This window comes from Schistocerca cancellata, chromosome 4, assembly GCF_023864275.1.
Source record: "Schistocerca cancellata isolate TAMUIC-IGC-003103 chromosome 4, iqSchCanc2.1, whole genome shotgun sequence".
Classification (NCBI taxonomy): Eukaryota; Metazoa; Arthropoda; class Insecta; order Orthoptera; family Acrididae; genus Schistocerca; species Schistocerca cancellata.
In genome coordinates, this window is record NC_064629.1 from 927,988,766 (window position 1) to 928,012,206 (window position 23,441).

General features: G+C 42.9%; 1 protein-coding gene across 1 annotated transcript in view; it reads right to left on the reverse strand.

Moving 5' to 3' along the window:
- Nucleotides 1-22,758, reverse strand: part of LOC126184509 (heart- and neural crest derivatives-expressed protein 1-like) — a 75,848-nt gene extending 53,090 nt beyond the window's left edge. The window contains exon 1 of the mRNA XM_049926902.1: nucleotides 22,612-22,758. Within this exon, the coding sequence (XP_049782859.1) occupies nucleotides 22,612-22,758 (147 nt within the window). The remainder of the gene's footprint in view (nucleotides 1-22,611) is intronic.
- Nucleotides 22,759-23,441: the final 683 nt, after the last annotated feature.

Genomic DNA, 23,441 nt, shown 5'->3' on the forward strand with positions numbered 1-23,441 from the left:
CTCTGCTATTTACAATTAAGTGTCTGGCAGAGGGTTCGATGAACCAGCTTCAAGCTGCGCCTGCGCGTGAAAAACGAGCACTTAAATTTTTCTATGCGAGCCCTGATTTCTCTTATTTTATCGTGGTGATCATTTCTCCCTATATAGGTGGGTGCCAACGGAAAGTTTTCGCAATCGGAGGAGAAAACTGGTGACTGAAATTTCACGAGAAGATCGCAACGAAAAACGCCTTTGTTTTAATGATTGCCACTGCAACTCACCTATCATGTCTGTGGCACTATTTCCCCTAGTTCGCGATAATACATCTACATCTACATCTATACTCCGCGAGCCACCTTACGGTGTGTGGCGGAGGGTACTTATTGTACCACTATCTGATCCCCCCTTCCCTGTTCCATTCACGAATTGTGCGTGGGAAGAACGACTGCTTGTAAGTCTCCGTATTTGCTCTAATTTCTCGGATCTTTTCGTTGTGATCATTACGCGAGATATATGTGGGCGGTAGTAATATGTTGCCCATCTCTTCCCGGAATGTGCTCTCTCGTAATTTCGATAATAAACCTCTCCGTATTGCGTAACGCCTTTCTTGAAGTGTCCGCCACTGGAGCTTGTTCAGCATCTCCGTAACGCTCTCGCGCTGACTAAATGTCCCCATGACGAATCGCGCTGCTTTTCGCTGGATCATGTCTATCTCTTCTATTAATCCAACCTGGTAAGGGTCCCATACTGATGAGCAATACTCAAGAATCGGACGAACAAGCGTTTTTTAAGCTACTTCTTTCGTCGATGAGTCACATTTTCTTAGAATTCTTCCTATGAATCTCAACCTGGCGCCTGCTTTTCCCACTATTTGTTTTATGTGATCATTCCACTTCAGATCGCTCCGGATAGTAACTCCTAAGTATTTTACGGTCGTTACCGCTTCCAATGATTTACCACCTATGGCATAATCGTACTGGAATGGATTTCTGCCCCTATGTATGCGCATTATATTACATTTATCTACGTTTAGGGAAAGCTGCCAGCTGTCGCACCATGCATTAATCCTCTGCAGGTCTTCCTGGAGTACGTACGAGTCTTCTGATGTTGCTACTTTCTTGTAGACAACCGTGTCATCTGCAAATAGCCTCACGGAGCTACCGATGTTGTCAACTAAGTCATTTATGTATATTGTAAACAATAAAGGTCCTATCACGCTTCCTTGCGGTACTCCCGAAATTACCTCTACATCTGCAGATTTTGAACCGTTAAGAATGACATGTTGTGTTCTTTCTTCTAGGAAATCCTGAATCCAATCACAAACCTGGTCCGATATTCCGTAAGCTCGTATTTTTTTCACTAAACGTAAGTGCGGAACCGTATCAAATGCCTTCCTGAAGTCCAGGAATACGGCATCAATCTGCTCGCCAGTGTCTACGGCACTGTGAATTTCTTGGGCAAATAGGGCGAGCTGAGTTTCACATGATCTCTGTTTGCGGAATCCATGTTGGTTATGATGAAGGAGATTTGTATTATCTAAGAACGTCATAATACGAGAACACAAAACATGTTCCATTATTCTACAACAGATTGACGTAAGCGAAATAGGCCTATAATTATTCGCATCTGATTTATGACCCTTCTTGAAAATGGGAACGACCTGCGCTTTCTTCCAGTCGCTAGGTACTTTACGTTCTTCCAGCGATCTACGATAAATTGCTGATAGAAAGGGGGCAAGTTCTTTAGCATAATCACTGTAGAATCTTAAGGGTATCTCGTCTGGTCCGGATGCTTTTCCGCTACTAAGTGATAGCAGTTGTTTTTCAATTCCGATATCGTTTATTTCAATATTTTCCATTTTGGCGTCCGTGCGACGGCTGAAGTCAGGGACCGTGTTACGATTTTCCGCAGTGAAACAGTTTCGGAACACTGAATTCAGTATTTCTGCCTTTCTTCGGTCGTCCTCTGTTTCGGTGCCATCGTGGTCAACGAGTGACTGAATAGGGGATTTAGATCCGCTTACCGATTTTACATATGACCAAAACTTTTTAGGGTTCTTGTTTAGATTGTTTGCCAATGTTTTATGTTCGAATTCGTTGAATGCTTCTCTCATTGCTCTCTTTACGCTCTTTTTCGCTTCGTTCAGCTTTTCCTTATCAGCTATGATTCGACTACTCTTAAACCTATGATGAAGCTTTCTTTGTTTCCGTAGTACCTTTCGTACATGATTGTTATACCACGGTGGATCTTTCCCCCCGCTTTGGACCTTAGTCGGTACGAACTTATCTAAGGCGTACTGGACGATGTTTCTGAATTTTTTCCATTTTTGTTCCACATCCTCTTCCTCAGAAATGAACGTTTGATGGTGGTCACTCAGATATTCTGCGATTTGTGCCCTATCACTCTTGTTAAGCAAATATATTTTCCTTCCTTTCTTGGCATTTCTTATTACACTTGTAGTCATTGATGCAACCACTGACTTATGATCACTGATACCCTCTTCTACATTCACGGAGTCGAAAAGTTCCGGTCTATTTGTTGCTATGAGGTCTAAAACGTTAGCTTCACGAGTTGGTTCTCTAACTATCTGCTCGAAGTAATTCTCGGACAAGGCAGTCAGGATAATGTCACAAGAGTCTCTGTCCCTGGCTCCAGTTCTGATTGTGTGACTATCCCATTCTATACCTGGTAGATTGAAGTCTCCCCCTATTACAATAGTATGATCACGAAACTTCTTCACGACGTTCTGCAGGTTCTCTCTGAGGCGCTCAACTACTACGGTTGCTGATGCAGGTGGTCTATAGAAGCATCCGACTATCATATCTGACCTACCTTTGATACTTAGCTTAACCCAGATTATTTCACATTCGCATTCGCTAATAACTTCACTGGATATTATTGAATTCTTTACTGCTATAAATACTCCTCCACCATTGGCGTTTATCCTATCCTTGCGGTATATATTCCATTCTGTGTCTAGGATTTCATTACTGTTCACTTCCGGTTTTAACCAACTTTCCGTTCCTAATACTATATGCGCACTATTTCCTTCAATAAGAGATACTAATTCAGGAACCTTGCCCTGGATACTCCTGCAGTTTACCAATATTACGTTAACTTTTCCTGTTTTTGGTCTCTGAGGACGGACGTTCTTTATCAACGATGATAATGTCCTCTCTGGTAAGCCGTCAGGTATTTTATCGTTTCGCCCAAGGGGGGGGGGGGGGGTTCCCTCTAACCTAAAAAACCCCCGTGTGCACGCCACACGTACTCTGCTACCCTAGTAGCTGCTTCCGGTGTGTAGTGCACGCCTGACCTGTCTAGGGGGGCCCTACAGTTCTCCACCCAATAACGGAGGTCGATGAATTTGCAACCATTATAGTCGCAGAGTCGTCTGAGCCTCTGGTTTAGACCCTCCACACGGCTCCAAACCAGAGGACCGCGATCGACTCTGGGCACTATGCTGCAGATATTAAGCTCAGCTTGCACTCCGCGTGCGATGCTGGTTGTCTTCACCAAATCAGCCAGCCGCCGGAAGGAACCAAGGATGGCCTCAGAACCCAAGCGGCAGGCGTCATTCGTTCCGACATGTGCTACTATCTGCAGCCGGTCACACCCAGTGCGTTCAATAGCTGCCGGAAGGGCCTCCTCCACATTACGGACGAGACCCCCCGGCAAGCACACCGAGTGCACACTGGCATTCTTCCCCGACCTACCCGCTATTTTCCTGAGGGGCTCCATAACCCGCCTAACGTTGGAGCTCCCTATAACTAATAGGCCCGCCCTCTGTGACTGTCGGGACCTTGCCGGAGAATCGGCCACTGGCCCAACAGGCGAGGCATCCTGTGGTGGCTCGGAAACGATGTCATCACCACTAGGAAGCACCCCGTACCTGTTGGAAAGGGGTAAGGCAGCTGCCACGCGGCCAGATCCCACCTTCGCCTTTCGGCCAGGCACGCGCGAGCCCACCACTGTCCGCCATTCACCCTGGAGTGATGGCTGACCGGTAAGATGCTCACTGCCGGAAGACGCAGCGACATCAGGGGTTCCATGTGATTCCAAGGCCACCGAAGTAGGCATAGGTCTCACCACAGTTGCCCCAACGCCACTACGAGCCGACGCCTGCGCCTCGAGCTCGATGAGCCTAACAGACAAAGCCTCCACCTGCCCCCGAAGAGTGGCCAATTCTCCTTGCGTCCGCTCACAACAACCACAGTCCCTACACATGACTATGTTTACCCTACCCTATACGGTGACAAATTCCCAAGATAATCTTCTGATGAGCTACTCATAATACAAAACGAGCCGCCCTTCTGTGAACTTTTTTGATGTCATTCGTCAGTCACACCTGATGCAGATCACACACCGCACAGCAGTACTCCAGAATAGGGCGGCCAAGTGTGGTGAAAGTAATCTCTTTAGTAGACCTGTTGCACCTTCTAAGTGTTCTGCCAATGAATCGCAGTCTCTGATTTGCTCCACCCACAACTTTATCTATGTGATCGTTCCAAATTAGGATATTTGTAATTGTAGTCCCAAAGTATTTAGTTCAATTTAGAGCCTTCAGATTTGTGTGACTTATTACGTAATCGAAATTTAGCGGATTTCTTTTAGTAATCATGTGAATTAACTTCATACTTTTCTTTACTCAGGGTCAATTGCCACATTTCACACCACACAGACATTCTAACTAAATCATTTTACAATTCGTTTTGGTCATCTGATGAATTTACAGGACGGTAAATGACAGCGTCGCCTGCAAACAATCTATGAGGGCTACTCAGATTGTCTCCTATGTCGTTAATATTGATCAGGAACAATAAAGGGCCTATAACACTTCATTGGGGAACGTCGGATATTACTTCTGTTTTACTCGATGACTTTTCGTCTATTACTACGACCTGTGACCTTTCTGACAGGAAATCACGAATGCAATCACACAACTGAGGCGATATTCCACAGGCACGCAGTTTGGTTAGAAGACGCTTGTGAGGAACGGTGTCGAAAGCCTTCTAGAAATCTAAAAATATGTAATCAACTTGACATCCTCTTCCGGCCGGAGTGGCCGAGCGGTTCTAGGCACTTCAGTCTGGAACCGCGCGACCGCTACGGTCGCAGGTTCGAATCCTGCTTCGGGCATGGATGTGTGTGATGTCCTTAGGTTAGTTAGGTTCAAGTAGTTCTAAGTTCTAGGGGACTGATGACCTCAGATGCTGAGTCGCATGGTGCTCAGAGCCATTTGAACCTGTAAGCAGGCTGTTTAGGTTTTTATGTTGGTAACGCCACGTAGCGCTCTGTACGAATATCACTGGCTGTGCTGTGTGTAGTCTGTGGCTGTTTTTGATTTTGTTCCATTGGGTCTAACTTTTGAAGATTTTGTTCCATTGTGTCTAACTTTTGAAGATTTTGTCCCATTTGTTTCTGATTTTGTTCAAGCGTTGTGTCTAACTTTTGTAGCCTTTGTCCCATTTGTTGCATTAACTGTAATAACAATGCACTAGTGTCTGAAACATGTTCCTCAGTCCTATTCGGCTGTGCATCTGAACCGGCAATATTCGCATCTTGAAAAGCAGAAAATATGTCTTGACTTATTTGAGAAAACGGTGAGGATGCAAAACCTGACTCTACAGTATTTGTAAGATTGCGTCCTGTCATTTCGGATTCCTGAGGTGAGCTGTTGCCGACCGATCGATCGATAATGCTTCCCTGTTCACTAATTGTTTCACTGGCTACACCATTATTTGCCGCCCGCTCCATTTCCAAATGCACAATTACCAAATTACTACTTTGAATGTCTGTTAATTCATTACACGGTGGTGCCGGTAAGTTACGCTCGTCGTCACTATCATTTCTCAATCTACTTTGGAGCCTAGTATTACGTTTTTCACACGCCATTATTGTCGCAATATTTCATACGATAACACAGAAAAGCACAATTTGAAGAGCAAAATAAAAAAAACACGTTAACATAGCACTGAAAATAATATCTCGTTAATTGCTAGTGACTTCACCGCTGTTAGCGGGCAGTGAAGGTATTGATTGCGTCTTGCCACTGGTGTGCTTTGTATATGACCAGAATCTCCATGGATTTCTGCCAGATTCCGAGACAGAGTTTCGTTATGGAAATTATTAAAAGTATCTCAGATTGAAACACGCGCTATTTTGATTTCTTTTAAATTTGGCATGCTTTTTTCGTTGGTTCTGCAACAGCGATCTGACTCGTTTTGTGTTCCATGGGGGATCAGTACCATCACTTATTAATTTATGTGGTATATACCTCTCAACTGCCACCGATACTATCTGTTTGAAATCATTCCACATCTTTTCTACGCTTACGTGATCGGATCAGAAGGAGTGGAGATTGTCTCTTAAAAAGCATTTTTATCAGTTTTTTTAAATAGATATACTTTGCGTTTCTTTTTAATGGTTGTGTGTGTTACGGTATTCAGCCTAGTAGCAACTGCCTTGTGGTCGCTAATCCGTGTATGCGTCATGATACTCCCTATTTGTCCAGGATTATTTGTTGCTAAGAGGTCAAGTATGCTTTCGCAACCATTTACACTTCGAATGGGCTCATGAACTAATTGTTCAAAATAATTTTCTGAGACAGCATTCAGTACAATTTCAGTGTCGTTTTATGCCTGCCGAGGGCTTTAAACGTATAATTTTTCCAGCATATCGAGATTAGATTGAAGTCGCCACCGACTGTAATTGTATGAGTGGGCTACCTATTTGAAATGAGACTCAAGCTTTCTTTGAGCTGTTCAGCAACTATATCCAATGAATAATTTAGTCCGATTGTCAGGTATAACCTCTGCCCAGGAACTATCTACTTCAGTTTCACTACAAGGTAAACTATTTCTGGCAGCAATAAATACACCAGCACCAACATTATTTAATCTATCCATTCTGAACACTGTTAGGTCGTTTGCAAAAATTTCTGCTGAACTTATTTCCGGCCTTAGCCAGCTTTCCGCACCTATAACTATTTGAGCTTCAGTGGTTTCTGTTAGGGATTGGAGCTCTGGTTCTTTCCCTACACAGCTACGACAATTTACAACTACAATACCTATCGTTTCTACAACTACCTTACTGTTCAAATGGTTCAAATGGCTCTGAGCACTATGAGACTTAACATCTGAGGTCATCAGTCCCCTAGAGTTAGAACTACTTAAACCTAAGGACATCACACACATCCATGCCCGAGGCAGGATTCGAACATGCGACCGTAGCGCTCGCGCGGTTCCAGACTGAAGCGCCTAGAGCCGCTCGGCCACAGCGGCCGGCTGTTTCCACTCTATCCACTTCACGGATCGGTGGTTATGATTCAGTAAATCGTTATGTTTATTCAGCATACAGTACACAAGAAAGCAATGTTAAGACACAGCCATGCGTTTCGAGAGCCACGGTTTATCATGTGGCTGCCCGTGTTTAAATCATCAATCAGACATACTTGAACATTTATGAACATACATTCTTTAACGTATTTACCTTTACTTAAAATTCCTCCCTTGTTCATATTTTTAGGTGCAGACTTGAATTTTCAACGCAACCCGGTTTCCGTATTTTAGTGGCCGACATGGCAAACGTCGTGATTATGAGTTAGGCGTGTCTCTAAACTAATACTGGGTAAAGCGTGTATTCATGTGATTTTTGGGACATACAATGCTCCATACCGTTACTTTTTTACTTTTGCAATACTCTGTGTTCATTTGCCGCAGTAATTGACGGGAAGTGATCTAGTGAAACGAAAGTGACATCTGGAGTTCCCTAGCGAAGTGTTGTAGGCCTGCTGCTGTTCTTGCGACTACATCCAAATTATAAGAAAAACCGCAACAAATATAACGCTGTGTTCCCCATTTTTAATTAGCCTTGTTGGAAGAAGCAAGGAAAGGTGTTTCTGAAACAACAATTGCGGATAACATAAACTGTACAGAAAGTACCAGGATTAGGGATGTAGATGACCTTCACCGCAGGATCCAAAAGGTCGACCTTGAGATTAAAACTGCAGCTTCGACTTTGATTCTGGCTACGATAGTTTTGAAACTTCATTCTTGAAAAACGAAAACTCATACAGGAGCAACGACGTTATCAGTCGTATACCCTGGGCTGTAGGGGAACGTTGCTGTCTCCCCAGCTGTCATAAATCGCCTCGTGATTGAAGAAGTTTAGAGGAATTTCATATTCTTACACCCTCGGTATGAAACCAAGCTCTCCAACGAAGCCGTTGTAGTAAACTTTCACTACCGTATTCATGTATTTGATTGATATCCAAAAGCTAGTAAGAATAGGATCGTCTAGAGGTAATACAGTAGAAGCTGCTGAACTAAGAAACAGTTCGGAAACGGTGACAAAAAGCGGTAACATAAAAGTCCAGGCGTTGTTTTATGATTTGCGATGAAGATAATGATAACACTACGGCTAATGAATATCTTGTCGATAAATTAGTTTTAAAGTAAAGCTTTGAGTATAACAGAGTACTGTAGGGAAGCAGCATACTCACGCCTTATAAAAGTCACATCAGTCTTTCCATTGTGTGCCAGCCTAGTCCGCTGTAACTAGCTCTGACGTCATAAATGTTGCGCAATACTTTAAAAATCAAGTAAATAACCTGAAACGTATCTAGCATGTCAGGAGTAATACTAAATCAAAATGTGTTGAATATCAGTTCCATAACTTTAACCATTTTCGAAATTTGGACGTTTTTCTGTAAAAATCATTGGCGCAACAGAAAAGAGCTAGAAACTTAAAAATTTATATTTAGATTCCTTTTGCATAATAATTTAGTAGAAACAGTATTCTGGATCTCACAAATTAAAATTTTAGTTGAAATTCATGATTTTCTGCTTTTTGTCTTAGAAATTAAGGAAGCAAGATAGATTAAGTAGGCGAATAAATAAAGCTAGGATGTTTAAATTTAAGTAGAAGGGAGATCCGCTATAATCATAAAGATGTGAGAAGTTTCAACTGAATAACTATAAAACTATAGCAATAGCGTATCTCCAAAGGGCAAGTTCAGAGCTCGTCTACTGCGTGTAGTGTAATTAAATTAATTCACTCGCCCAAAATATTTGACTTAGCCACATCAGACTTTTATTATGATTACTTAACTGTATGCTGATTGCACATTTAAATTGAGAGCTTCATCGGCCATCAGCAAAGGAAGCAATGATTTATTCGATAACTTAAAGAGGTGCATTACTAGCTCAGCGGCTAGTCGGGAGAGCAGATTTGATCAGGCGTTCCCTTAGCCGTCCGCACCGCGGCTTTATGTGTAAGAACGCTGCGCGAGGGAAGAAGGCCTCAGTTCTCTCCAGACACTGATTAGCGCACCACCTATGCCGGGAGTCGCGTCGCGTCGGTATCGTTGATATAAACAGCCTCAGATGCAGTAATAAGTTACTCGGGATACGCGTAACCACGAAATCGTTTTCGAGTGAAGTGTTAATTCTGGGATGACTTTAATGATCTATCTTCAGTTTGCGTATGTCGTATTTTCACATGCCGCGGCAGGACAGACATTCTACCATTATTTAGCGTGGCGTTTGATGAATATTTTCATCAAATTATGGCGAGCATTCACTTAAACATTTAATTTGAACAGTTATAGTTGCATCAGCGCATTAGACTCTGAACTGCTCTGGTAGTTGGATTGTGTGGATTTTTTTTGGTCTGTGACTTTCAGAATATAGTGAACATTTTAGAGAGAATTGTTTTTGATTATGAATCCCAGACAATCTCCTAATTCCTCACAGCTATAAACTGTAGCTATAAATGTATTTCTCAGATGAAGTGGGCACTAGGAATTCTAATTACAGGCTTCACGTTTTGCTAATCACTTTCTGGTTGCCAATATTGTAGTTAGAGAGCCAATGTTGAGAACGGCAAACAACAGCATTAAATAAATAATAGGAACATTTAACAATTATTCCACCTGCCGCTCCACAGTACGACATACACTCCGACAAAAAAAAAAAAAAAAAAAAAAAAAGAAAATAAAACCAACGCACCACGAAGGAATTATCAAAATGGTTCAAATGGCTCTGCGCACTATGGGACTAACTTCTGAGGTCATCAGTCCCCTAGAACTTAGAAATACTTAAACCTAACTAACCTAAGGACATCACACACGTCCATGCCCGAGGCAGGATTCGAACCTGCGACCGTAGCCTAGAACCGCTCGGCCACCCCGGCCGGCTAGGAATTATCCGAATGGGACTTAAAATCGGTACATGTGATGTAAATGTACAGATAAATTATTACAGTTCCAGAAAAATTGGATGATATAGTCAAGAGAAAGAGTTTCACAGATTGAGCAAATCAATAATACGTCGGTACACCTCTGGCCCTAATGCAAAGTTGTGATTCAAGCTTTTGACAAGTGGTCACATTAATGCGACTAGGCAGTGCGCATTTGAACGTTGTTTGTTTGTGATAAAATCGTGTTATGCCTCGTGTAACAAAGAGAAACGTTTAGCAGCACGTGTCGGTATTCAACAGCGGCGGGATCGCCCCCGGGCGAGACTGCAGTTTGTCGTAGTTACGCTGCTCGCGTTGGTCGGGGTGCCACGACTGTCATGTAAATATCAAAAAGATTGGTCCAGGAGTATCATACTCTACACGATGCAGTATCTCAACGGCACCACGCAGCACCCAAGAGGACGCAAGTTTTGTTCGCTCTGCCGTGCAGGATCGTACAGCAACGCCACTTACCACGAGTCAGCATCACGAGACAAGTATCCACAGGGACAGTCCGACGGTGTCTGGACTGACAATCACGATGACGACTATTGCATCTTCCTTTGACACGGCAGCAGGCAGCAGAGACAGGCGCACTGGCAGTGATCCGCGCAGCGACAGCACGTCGTCTTTGAGACGAGTCCTGGCATCACGAAGGACGTTTCCGCCTGGAGGTTCTGAGGAGAACAAACGTTGACTTCATTCGTCGTCGTCGTACGGGCGTGATAGTATGGCGTGCCGTTGAGTACACAAGACGATCACCCCTGGTTCGGATGATTGGTAATTTCAGCAGGAAGCCATATACTTCTGATAAGTTAATGCCAGTGGCAATGCCTATCTTCGTGGTCTCCGTGACGTTAATTTTGAACACGATAACGCATGTTTCCCGTGCTCTCCTGACCCACCTCCATTCAGAGGGCGTCCAACTTCTGCCAGGTAAGCAAGTTCTCAGAACTCTACCCGCTGGAAACGTCTGACAATATGTTGCCGAGAGACTGGCACGCCTCAACTCTGGTATAGAACTGAAGCAGCATGGAATGACGTACCCCTACCTCTCATCCAAGCTCATGTCGTATCGATGCCCCAGTGAGATTAGTATTACTGTTGTTTCCAGGTGTGGGCGTACTGTGTACTTTTGTATTTTGTGTGTTTTCCATCCTGTATACTCCAAAATCTGCAGATTTATTCTCGCATTCTTCCTGTTATACTGCAAACACACAATAAGCAGAATTTCAAAACTGCTTATCCTTCCCGGTGCTGTAGTTTTAATGGCCAGCAGTGTACCTTGTAATTGTTAATTCTTCTTCTTGCATACGTATTTTTTCAGTAGCGTCTCCATGTTCGCATATGACTCCGACAAAACAATTGTGCAGCCATAGACTCAGACTTCGGTTCCAATCGAGTCACCTGCCTCACATCTCGTCGTACCGCTGCAGAGAAGCAGTACCACTTTCTAAATTCTGTGGTGTTTAGAGACAAGGTGTCTAAACACCACAGCTGAACTAAGTATTCGTACATATATCCCTTTCACCTGTTGCCAAATCACTGGAAAGGTTCTCACCAAAAGCATGTCATAACGGTGTCCCGCAGCATCGAAATGTGCTGATGTTTCGATAGTGTGACTAGACGAGCAGGTAGATTTGAGCATACGGTAAAAGCATCTACCTTTACAGCTGAACACACAGCAACACTGGAGGGACTCAGTTACGATAAAGAACTCTCGGAGGGCAGGATTACGGTATGATCAGACTCAACAAGACTATTGTAGCACCATACTAACAAAAACGGAAGTATTTATTGTTTATAACTATCCCAGAAAACTCACAGAACGTTTCAAGCCAGAATAAAACCATCATGTTGTGGATGAAACTCACAGTGGAATTAAGGTCAATGAAGAAGTCAGTGCTTGGACTAAGAAAGCAGTGTACTCTGGATCAATGATGTACAAGAAATTACCACCGTAAAACTTCCAGTGCACCATCAAACCCAAAGAATAAATCAGTGAAATGACGGCTAAACCTATTACACGAAAGTACGAGAAGAGATTATGCAGCATTTGTCCCTATTTTGCCACATCCTGGGTATGATAAAAGAAACTGCAACAGTATTTCCAAATGACAACGTCGAGCCTTAGATATAATCACGGGAGATTCAGCCCGTATACCGACTCAATACGGTTCCATTTCCCTACTATGACTGAGACACCGAAGAAGCCCTGAAAGATGTTTATTTTGACTGTCTCCTACGATACCATAAGACCAAGAAATTACTGCAGAATATGGTGCCTTTGGGAAACGAACGACTAACGAATGTGGCAACCTTATTAGCGACAAGCGATATAACCACACGCAGATACATAAACAACTTCTTGTTAAAGTATCCAACAAAGGCATAGGCAATACTTCAGATTCGTAAATCGCCAGGTGATTAGCGCGTACCAGAATATTAGTGCTGAACTATGACGCTTTAAGTAATAATAGTTTTATGTGTTGAGCTGCTCATTGTTAAATAAGGGCCGATCAAAAAGTTTCCTCTCGAAGCTCGTACAGTTCAGTATCAGTACGCCAATTGGGGAAAATCGCCGTGAGCATTGAGACAACTGTCCCATCGACGTACCAGGCAGATGATACCCGCACGGTGAAACTATGTGCTCTGCTGCAGTGAAGATGTCCGTAACTGCCTGCTGCACATCGTCGTACGACAGGAATCGTCAACTCTTCGAGGCCTTTTCTAAGGACCGAAGGAGTGATAATGAGGACTGTACACAGTAGAGCGGATCCTCCACTGTGTCCCTCGTGTAACTTCTGCTTTACGACTTTACGACGTGCGTTATCATGAAGCAGCAGCACATCTTGTCCCGCACCGTTCCACAACCCTGGTTTTCGACAGACATGCTGGCCCATACACTGTCTTCAGTTTCCTATGGATGTCTAACGGTGTTTGTCCTGCGGCATACAGGAAAAGCGTAACTAAGTGCACGTTGATCCTTCTCGGATGCATTTCGTAATAACGTCGCCATAGTTGATGTTTCCGTATTTATCGAACTCTGGTCGGAAAGACACGAATGCCACGCTAATCCCTTACCTACACGTTGGTGCTTGTATACCCGCTACGCTGCAGCAGCGCCCTCAAACGGGAACTTTTTGCCGCCCCTTCTACTATATGCCTTCAGAGGCACACTAACATAAACTGCCTGACAAAAAAATTGAAAGACTCAGAACGGGAGAATAAACGTAATGAAACTATACATACTGAGACGGCATCTGACGTAATTTCAGTGATTACAAATTAGAATTTATAGTATGAGTCCATTTATCAGTACGGCGTTGAACCCACTCTCGCCTCGATCCATAAACTAATTCGGTTGGCAAGAGTGTCAGAGTGTCGTAAAGCTATTCTACCCTTTCCTAAGGCAAGCTAGGACACAACTGTTGTAACAGGCCCTTGATATTTTGTATACTGGTACTGGAACAGCGTTAATGTCAGAGCTGGTCTCAGTCAGGTTCTGTTGGGGACAGATGTGGGATCAGATGGCCGGAGGAGTACTTCAGCATCACACTGACTATTTATAGAGGCATGTGCCGTGTGTGGGCGGGCATTGTCCTGTTGAAAAATAGCACCGCGGTATTGTCTGGTGGGAGTCTGTGACGAGCCGTTGTGTCGTCGAGAGTTCCCAGCCGAGACCCGACGTGATACTCAGAGGCTCCCCAGAAGTAACATCGTGACAACGGGATCTCTTCCCAGGTCGGCGCCACGGTCACTCAGGGTAGAGCACAACCGCGATTCATTGCTGAGCACGATACGACGCCGTTCATTAGCAGTTCATGTTTCCCACTCCAAACTGTGGTTTTAACGGCAGCTACGCATGGGGCGGTAATTCCCTAGTCCGGCTGCTACCATTCTCCGACCAATGTTGCTCTGTGACACAGAATGATGCAGGACGTTTGCTGATGGCAAACGCTGATGTGAAGGGGTTACGATGTACTTGCTAGTTGGTACTACATCTTCATACATATTCCCCAAATTACCTCATGCTGCATTGCAGAGGGTACCTTGTACGACTATTATTCATTTCTCCTTCTGTTCCACTCACAAAGGGAACGAGGGAAAATGACTGCCTAAAAGCTCTAATTTGTCTTATATTCACGATCCTTACGTGAAATCTACGTTGGCGGCAGTAGAATCGTTCAGTCGCCCTCAGATGCCGGTTCTCTAAATGTACGCAGTGGTGTCTTGCCGAAGGAGCATCATCTTCTTTTCAGGGATTCCCATTTGAAATCACGAAGCAGCTCCTTAATATTTAAGTGCTCATCTAACCTACCGGTAACAAATCTAGCTGTCAACATCTGAATTACTTTGATGTCTTCCTTTAATCCGACCTGGTGGAGATCGCAAACACGCGAACAGTACCCAATAACGGGTCACACTAATAATAAAAAAATAACAATAAAAAATAATAAAAAAACTGATTAAGTTAATCCTTTTTGTGAGGCAAAATCGTTATTGGATGATTTCCACTCACAAGGGAATCATATACTCAATGGATCACAGACTTTGCTCCTCTTTCGCACCGTTTGTTGTAAGAAATGGTGCTGTAGTACGATACGCTTCTCAGTCGTTTTCCAGAAATCGAGTTCAATGATTTAGGCCCCTGTAGAATACTAAGACACTAATTTTGTGACTTGTGGGTTCTCAGCTACAACGAAATTTTTAAGTGACAACGTGGTTCAGAACTGACTGAATTTGTAATCTTTATTTGTGTTGCTGCCGAAACTACAGTAACTTAAATTAAAGTTGAAAATTCAGCTAGTTGTGGAACCAGGATCTCATTTAGAGCGCCTGTCGTCGGGGAGCGGCGTTAGTGCAACCGTCTAATGCCGAACACTACAGATCTGCCTGCACTGCGTTCGAATCTCCCACCAAACACTTGTGTGGCTGCAAACGAATCGTGCTTCTTCGGAAAGGGACAATAACAATAATAATGATAATCGTTGTGGTTGATTCACGGTGACAGGAAGGTGCAGGGCACACACACAACGCGGACCACAGTCTGCTTCCGTCTTACGAACGCAAACACAATGCTGTGCACAAATTAAGCACGAAAGTGACTTTCACACGATGTGTCGCTACAGCATTGCTCGATGCAACTTGATTCGTACATAGGAATAACTGCTAAAGTGTGTTACAAAAGGTAATTGAAAGAAATATGCAACGAGACAGTCGGAAATGACACTTTTTATTCGAAGGCAATAATTACACTGAAATCACCGCGATTCCTGGTGGTCCCCAGAACACTGCGAACGGCGGTACACGGTTTTAAGAGGGTGTGTGATCACCACGGTACATGTGGACATGCTGCAATACATGTCCTCATCGCATTCCACAAAAGCTCGCTGGGATTTAAGTCGGGGGAAGTAGAAGGCCAGCCCATTCCCTCAATATCTTTTCGTTCCCAGAGGTCCTCCACCTGCGCCGTTCGATGCGGTCGCAGATTGTCGTTCACAAAAGTTAGGTCAGGGCCTAAAGCATCCCTGAAGAGAAGGAAAAGAGTGCAGCGTCAAAGATGTGGATGTCAGTACGGCCCTGCAACAGTATGCCTCCCACACCACAACACACGAACCATCAAAACGATCATGTTCGGCTATGTTCCTGCGTGCATTACTACCCTCATACGACGAGAGGTGAGAACAAGTAATGCACCGAGGAACACTTGTAAGTAGGCTGTTTAGATTTTTATATGGGTAATCCCACGTAGCGCTCTATATGAAAATCACTGGCTGTGCTGTGTGCAGTATGTGGCTAGTTTGCATTGTTGTCTGCCATTGTTGTCATGAACTGCTATAGCTGGATGTGAACAGCGCGTAGCGTTGCGCAGTTGGAGGTGAGCCGCCAGCAGTGGTGGATGTGGGGAGAGAGATGGCGGAGTTTTGATAATCTGTAAGACTGGATGTCAATTATGAATATTAAGGTAAATACATTGTTTGTTCTCTATTAATATCTTTCATTTGCTAACTATCCCTATCAGTAGTTAGTGCCTTCTGTAGTTTGAATCTTTTATTTAGCTGGCAGTAGTGGCGCTCGCTGTATTGCAGTAGTTCGAGTAATGAAGATTTTTGTGAGGTAAGTGATTTCTGAAAGGTATAGGTTAATGTTAGTCAGGGCCATTGTTTTGTAGGGATTATTAAAAGTCAGATTGCGTTGCGCTAAAATTATTGTGTGTCAGTTTAAGCATAGTCTTGTATAATTTGTTCTAAGGGGACGTTGCACACTGTCGAACGTGGTCGTTTCGGTGGTCCAGTTATTTTGGTGTAGGGAGGCACAACGCTGCATGGGCGCAGCCACCCCGAATCCCCGAACACAGTACAGTCACCAGTAACGAGACTGTGACACTGTACTCCCTCCCCAAGTGCGTGTTTTCAGGGGTGCATTAGGCCCTCACTTCATTTTTATGAATGAGAATGCGCGTCCGCATCGATCAGCGCAGGTGGAGGAGGATATTCGGCGAATGGACTGGCCTGGCCGTAGCCGTGGGGAGACGTCCACATGCAGCAACGACCAGCCGGCAGTTACCCACCACCCTGGTGGAGGCGTGGAACACTCCACCCCAAGAACTCCCTGTGGCCAGCGTGGGATGCGCTGCCATCTCTGGTTACCACACACCCCATCGTCTACCGTCTTTTGTAATATCCAGGGGGACCATCATGAGTTCCGATGTTTTCAGGCAATTGTTATCTTTCCGTAAATGCGTCATTTCTGTTCGACAGATTGCGTATTTCCTTCACATACCTTCTGTACTACACTGTAGGAGTTCTTTCTACGTATGGTCCAACTTTCGTCGAGCTATGTGACTTGACAGCGACACATCATGTGAAAGTTACTTTCGCCCTTAAATTTGCACGCCATGGTAGTTGAAATGTGGACATCCTTCTGCCAAATCCGGATATAAGTAGACGCAAGTCTCCGCTCAACAGTATGTATAGACGTTTAGTTCGACAGTGTCAACACTGTGCCTGAAGATAGGATCACGATTTACCTACAGTCGTCCCCAGAAGAGGCCAACTGAACATTGTACTACGTAGTTACGTTAGCTATTGCTCATTGGACTCAGGACTAGGCCAGTGTTAAGAAGTAGATGAGTGCAAATGAACACTGTAGTGCACTGACACAGATCCCCTTCACACTCACGATACGGATGTATAATTTCATTTACTAAGCTGTTTAATTGTCGCTAATCGGCGTTTCCGTAATTTTTACCGTAATTTGCCTAAACGTATTTTGCCTTGTGGAAAGGCTTCGTGCAAGCGATCCACCTCAGTAAGAGCAACTACTTCTCTTCTTGCCACATTCATGCTGGATGTCAGTTGTATTTGGTGTATAAAACAGTAGTCTTGTTGTATGAGATGTTTTACTTCCCTGAAGATTCCCACTCTGCGGATCTATGCAACAAAAAGTATATCCATTCTAATCTAAAGCAGTCACACGCGAATGGCAGTAAATTCATACCAGGCTAGACCTGCTTTCAATAATGTACACTCTAGTTGCGATATACACTTGATAATATCGATAAACAAATATTAATTTCATCAAGACTCTTTATTATACAGCACCACGAATGTACCAAAATGACTATCATTATTGTTCCGTTCCGAAGGAAAATGATTCGTTGTAGAGATGCAAGTGTTTGGTGGAAGATTAGGAAAAAACAGTTGAGAGCAGTACGCGTCCAGTTTTGAGAGGGGGAGGGGGGAGGGCTCTTCTAGCATATGCCAAAGACGTTTGCCAACACCAATCACATAATTACCTAATTAGGCCTATAAGACAAAGTTAATCAGCATATTAGCTTTGGATATTAAGTACTTGTCGCTGGCAATGTGGAGGAGGCGGAGGAAATTAATGCTTACCGTGCCGTCGACAACGATGTCATTAGAGAGGGGGCGCAAGCTCGGACTAGGAAATGATGAAAAAGGAAAGCGTCCGTGCCCTTTCCAAGAAACCATCCCAGCATTTGCCTTAAGCAATTTATCGAAATGACGGAAAACCTAAATTAGGATGGCCGGACGCGGGTTTGGTTCAAATGGCTCTGAGCACTATGGGAGTTAACATCTGAGGTCATCAGTCCCCTAGAACTTAGAACTACTTAAACCTAACTAACCTAAGGACATGACACACATCCATGTCCTAGGCAGGATTCGAACCTGCGACGGTAGCGGTCGCGCGGTTCCGGACTGAAGCGCCTCTAACCGGCCGGCTACGCGGGTTTGAACCGTCGTCCTTCCTAAGGCGAGTAACCACTGCGATACTCTGCAATGTGCTTAACATCAAAGATATTGCTTGAGTTGTTTATTTCATAGCGTATAGTTAGTTACATGTTCCATAGTTCATTTCAACGATTCTTTTATCGAAATGATGTGGAACGAGTCAGTTTACAGGATATGTACACATGTTTACTCTTAACATTAATTAATATATTATCATTTTATTCTTCATCGTGCAACTACACTTAAAAACAAGGTTTTTTCTGCCTGCCAGTTTTTAGGTAGAAATTCGTCAATAGAGTAGGAGGAGTTGTCCAGGAGAAATAATTTTAAATTAGATTTAAAACTTGCTTCGCTACCTGTCAGACATTTTATATTACTTGGAAAATGATCAACAAATTTTATTGCTGCGTATTGAACTCCTCTCTGAACTACTGACACCTTTAACAACGGGTAATAAGTCATTTTCCCCTCTAGTGTTGTAGGTATGTACATCATCGTTCTTCTCAAATTGTGATGGATCTTTACGACGAATTTCACTAGCGAAATTATATAACTTTGTTTCAAAATTGTAGCTTATTATCTTTGTTAACGAAGTTTCTAACAAAGAATGTATTTCTGCACTAAATATTTATGAAAATATTGGTGAAATTTTCGACAAACGTATTTTTTAGTTCGGTCTGTCCGTTGTAAGTAATGTTAGGATGTTTCGTCAAATATGTGAAAATTTCTATTTCTTCCAGAAAACTGCTTACTGTCCATCCTACATCTATTTTCTCGCAGCTATGTCTTATAGACACGAGAATGGGTGAATTTAGAGAAATGTTGTAGGAAATAGCTAAATTGTAATCGTACTGAGTTGTGTGTTATGAAGCTTTTTCTCAGGTCGGTTTCTTGAACCGCAAGTCTCATTTTACCTGGCAATTTTCTCTGGTATTATATGACCGTGAGTAGAGCTTTTTGGTTATCGTGTGGTTTTTGTTAGGGTAATGCTTTAACATACCAAGTCCGCAGCTCGTGGTCGTGCGGTAGCGTTCTCGCTTCCCACGCCCGGGTTCGATTCCCGGCGGGGTCAGGGATTTTCTCTGCCTCGTGATGACTGGGTGTTGTGTGATGTCCTTAGGTTAGTTAGGTTTAAGTAGTTCTAAGTTCTAGGGGACTGATGACCATAGATGTTAAGTCCCATAGTGCTCAGAGCCATTTGTACCATTTTTTTTTTAACTTACCATAAATTTGTACAGCATTCGCCCAAAAAATTGATTTCTACGTGTGCTAAGTAACTGATTTAATAACTATAATAGCGACAAACTCTCACACTTTGACATCTTCCTAAACTACAAAGTATAAAATAGTAACGTGCACTCACCACTTGCAAAATTTCACTAACAAGGGCACATTACCAAGTGTCAATAACCGATCTTGATGAAACTCGGCGCGCGTGTACAGAGGGCAAAACAGTGAAATTCACAGTTTTTGTTTGAACACAGTTTCACTTTTAAGGGGTAAAACATACCCAGAAAGGTAATTTGGCATTTTAGGTTTAGAGGGATATCATCGAAATGATGATATATAAAAATGTTTTCCACATAAAAATTGGTATTTAATTAATGTTCTTGAAAACTATAATCAGCTTTTATAATAATTTGAAATTTTGCAAGATATTCCATCACTATTAAATAATTTTAGAAAATGAAAACTTTTGTTACAAAATAAATTACAGCAGCTCTCAAGCCTCATTACACCGCTTTGTAATAAAGTTGGTTTCTGAAATACTTTTTCGGAAATTGAGCTGTACACAATGTGCTACCGGAGTATTTTCAACAGAGCTAATTAAAATTTCTAAACATTCATTACTCTTATAATTATTTATTTTACTTGTATTTGGTTTGTGTTTTAAATTGTTATTTTGTTTTGCATTCGTTTTTTTAGTTTATCGTTTCACATGCATGTATTTTCTTAATTTAAAATAATAAGTACTTCGTTGTTAGGATAGGAAATAATTACAATAATGATGATCTGTAAGGATATACTTAAAATATAATGTTCTTTAGACCATGCACATAAAAAAACGAAATTTCTTCATGTAATATACACGACAGAGAAAACAATATAAAATAAAATTCAGCAGGATTTCAAATTATCAAAGGTGATCCTCTAAACATCATGATTTGTGTCAGTCTTACTTTAGTACAGCGTTAAGCCTTGGCGAAGGGAACTGATTATGTACTAGTGACTTCAACTTGATTGGATTGTTCGTCAATTGGAGACTGACATCATAATCATTTAACATGAGTAAATCTGAAAATCTTCTCACAAAAATCTTGCAACATCGAAAGCCGTATGTGTTCCAACGCTCTACCTGTACCATCAAGCCCTTTGGGATCAACAGATGTTTCTTGTCCTCGGGTATGACGCTCAAAACGATTTTTCCTCACACGGACCATCCGCCTTTTCATAGTTTTAAAAGAAATTAATGGTGAGTTTGGACCGACAATCTGGGAATCGCTTTTTGACGCCCTAAATATCCTTGGCAGCATCGGGATCTGGTAGACAAACACCTGACCAGGTCAAAAGATATGTGAAAGATGTTTTTTTTTTTCAGTGAGTGAGAATTGTCTGTATTATTATTAGATTCTTGCGGTGGTCAATGTGAAAGAACCGTTTAGAGCATCGTATCTGAGGACAAGGAACTCGTTCGTCTGGTAATCCCAAAAACCTCGACGGAGCAGGTACAGCCAAAGGACGAATACAGCTTTTGATGTTGGAAGAACTTTGTGGGAAGACTTTCAGATCTAGTTCTGCTGAATACTGTAATTATGATTTCAATCTCCACTTCAGATATAATATAATTAAGCTTTAGTCATAATAATGACATTATTTTTAATTAACCAAATACACGTTTGTAAACAGTAAGCTAAAAGAATATGAATGTAAAACGTAAAATAGTAATTCAAAACACCAGAAAAATACAACTTAACTAAAAAATTAGTATTGCAATGAATGTTTAGATATTTTAATTAGGTATGTTTAAAATATTCCTACAGCACTTTGTGTACAGATTATTTTCCAAAAATGGTACTTCACAAACCAACTTTATTACACAGGGGTTCATGTGCCTTGAAAGCTTCTTTAATTTATATTGTAACACAAGTTTTCACTTCCCAAAATTAATTAATGGTGGTGGGGTATTTTGCATTAATTACATATCAACTTACATGTAAAATCATTTTTTTATGGATCATCGTTTCGAAGATATTCTCTCTAAACCTAAATTGCAAAATTACCTTTCGGTGTGTGTTCTACTCCTTAAAATGAAACTGGGCACAAAGAAGAAAATAGGTATTGCACTGTTTTGCTTTCTCTACACACCCGCGAAGTTTCATTAAGATCGTTTATTTACATTTCGAAATATTCCCTTCTAAACTCAAGGGTGGTGAACACATGGGTGCTGCCTATAGCCGAGTGAGCATGTGAGAGGCTGTTTCCTTCAGTCGTTTTCGCCTACAATTGGGAAAGTCAGTGCTTCTCGTGTGGACTCACGAAACGTATCGGGTTTGCTGGTTGTGTCCGCCTGTGATCGTGCGCCTTTTTCACTTAGACTGGTCTCCGCAGACGGTCAGGCCACAACCCTATACAGGTGAGCAGGCTCTCAGCCAAACAACTGGACAATAACCTACGCTAAACAATGCTTGTCATTTTCTAGTATCTTTGGCACTTTCTAGTCTCCTAGCTTCCACGTTGTTTTATTCTCCGACAGTTGGTGGGGGAAATTTGGAAATTGATACATTACGGGAAAATATAAAGGCCATTAGTAAAATTTACGGTCAAGGGGCTCACCTACGGGGAGACCTGTAACCTACTGGATGACACTGCTGCTCACCGACGCCCTCCCGTGTGGTGTTCGACACGCTCGTATAAATTTGACCCTCGATTTCTAGAGTACAATAGAGAAGCTGTCGTATTAAAGCAGCATTAGTAACATCTAAGTACGTGATACGTCGGCTGAGTCTAAAGAGGAAGAAGTGCAACTTACTCACCGCGATCTGAGCGTTGCCGGTGGCCGCAGCTATTTCCCAGAGAGGCTGTTCGGAGCTGGCGGCGAGGCCGTGTACGAATCCTGACATCTCATTCGTCCCACGTGGCCGCAGTCGCAGACGGCAGCTACATGGCGAGTGCCGCCGCTGCCCGGCCCGGCGTCGCACCGCCCCTCCGTGGCGCCGGCGCCTCGGCCGCCCAACCGCGACGCGCCGTCCCGACAGGCCACGCCCCCTCCGCCCGCCGACATTGATCCTCCAGTGCCGACACAATCTGCACCGCTTTATGTGACAACTCTCCTCTAATTGCGTGCGTGCTCTGCAAACCAGTGTGCACTGCGTGCAGATGGTGCTTCTCTGCGTACCAAATATTACGGTTCCTTCCCGTTGCTTCGTGGATGAAGTACTGGAAGAATTACAGTACAAATTCCTCTGTGCACAATGCGAAATCAAATAATAAGACGTACAATAGTTCTAATAGACGTACCATATTACCCTATACAGGGTGTGCCAAAAGTCGCGAAGGCGATAGACCTGTGAATAACTATTCGGGTTACCATTAGTTTCCATTGATATTTCACAGAATGAAAGGGTGGGAGATAGAAAACACGCGTCGAATATAGTCTCGTGTAGCTTCCGCCATTAAAGTGGGGCAAGATTGCGCACTTAAGGTTTAAATAGCGATATACTGAAGGAAACGTCACAAATTACAGTTATATTTTAACTGGCATTTCATCTGAATTTTGCCTGTTATATGACAGAGTCCGAAAGTCGTAGAAACAATTTAAACTGTAATTCGCAACTGTAATACCCCGACCGTGGGGTAAGAGTGCGTTTCTAATGGGATAAATTTGCGCATTATTCTCAAATGAGAAAAACATATGTGTCATTTAGTTCTTCGTCTTTTATTTAATTTATAGCGTACATAAACGTA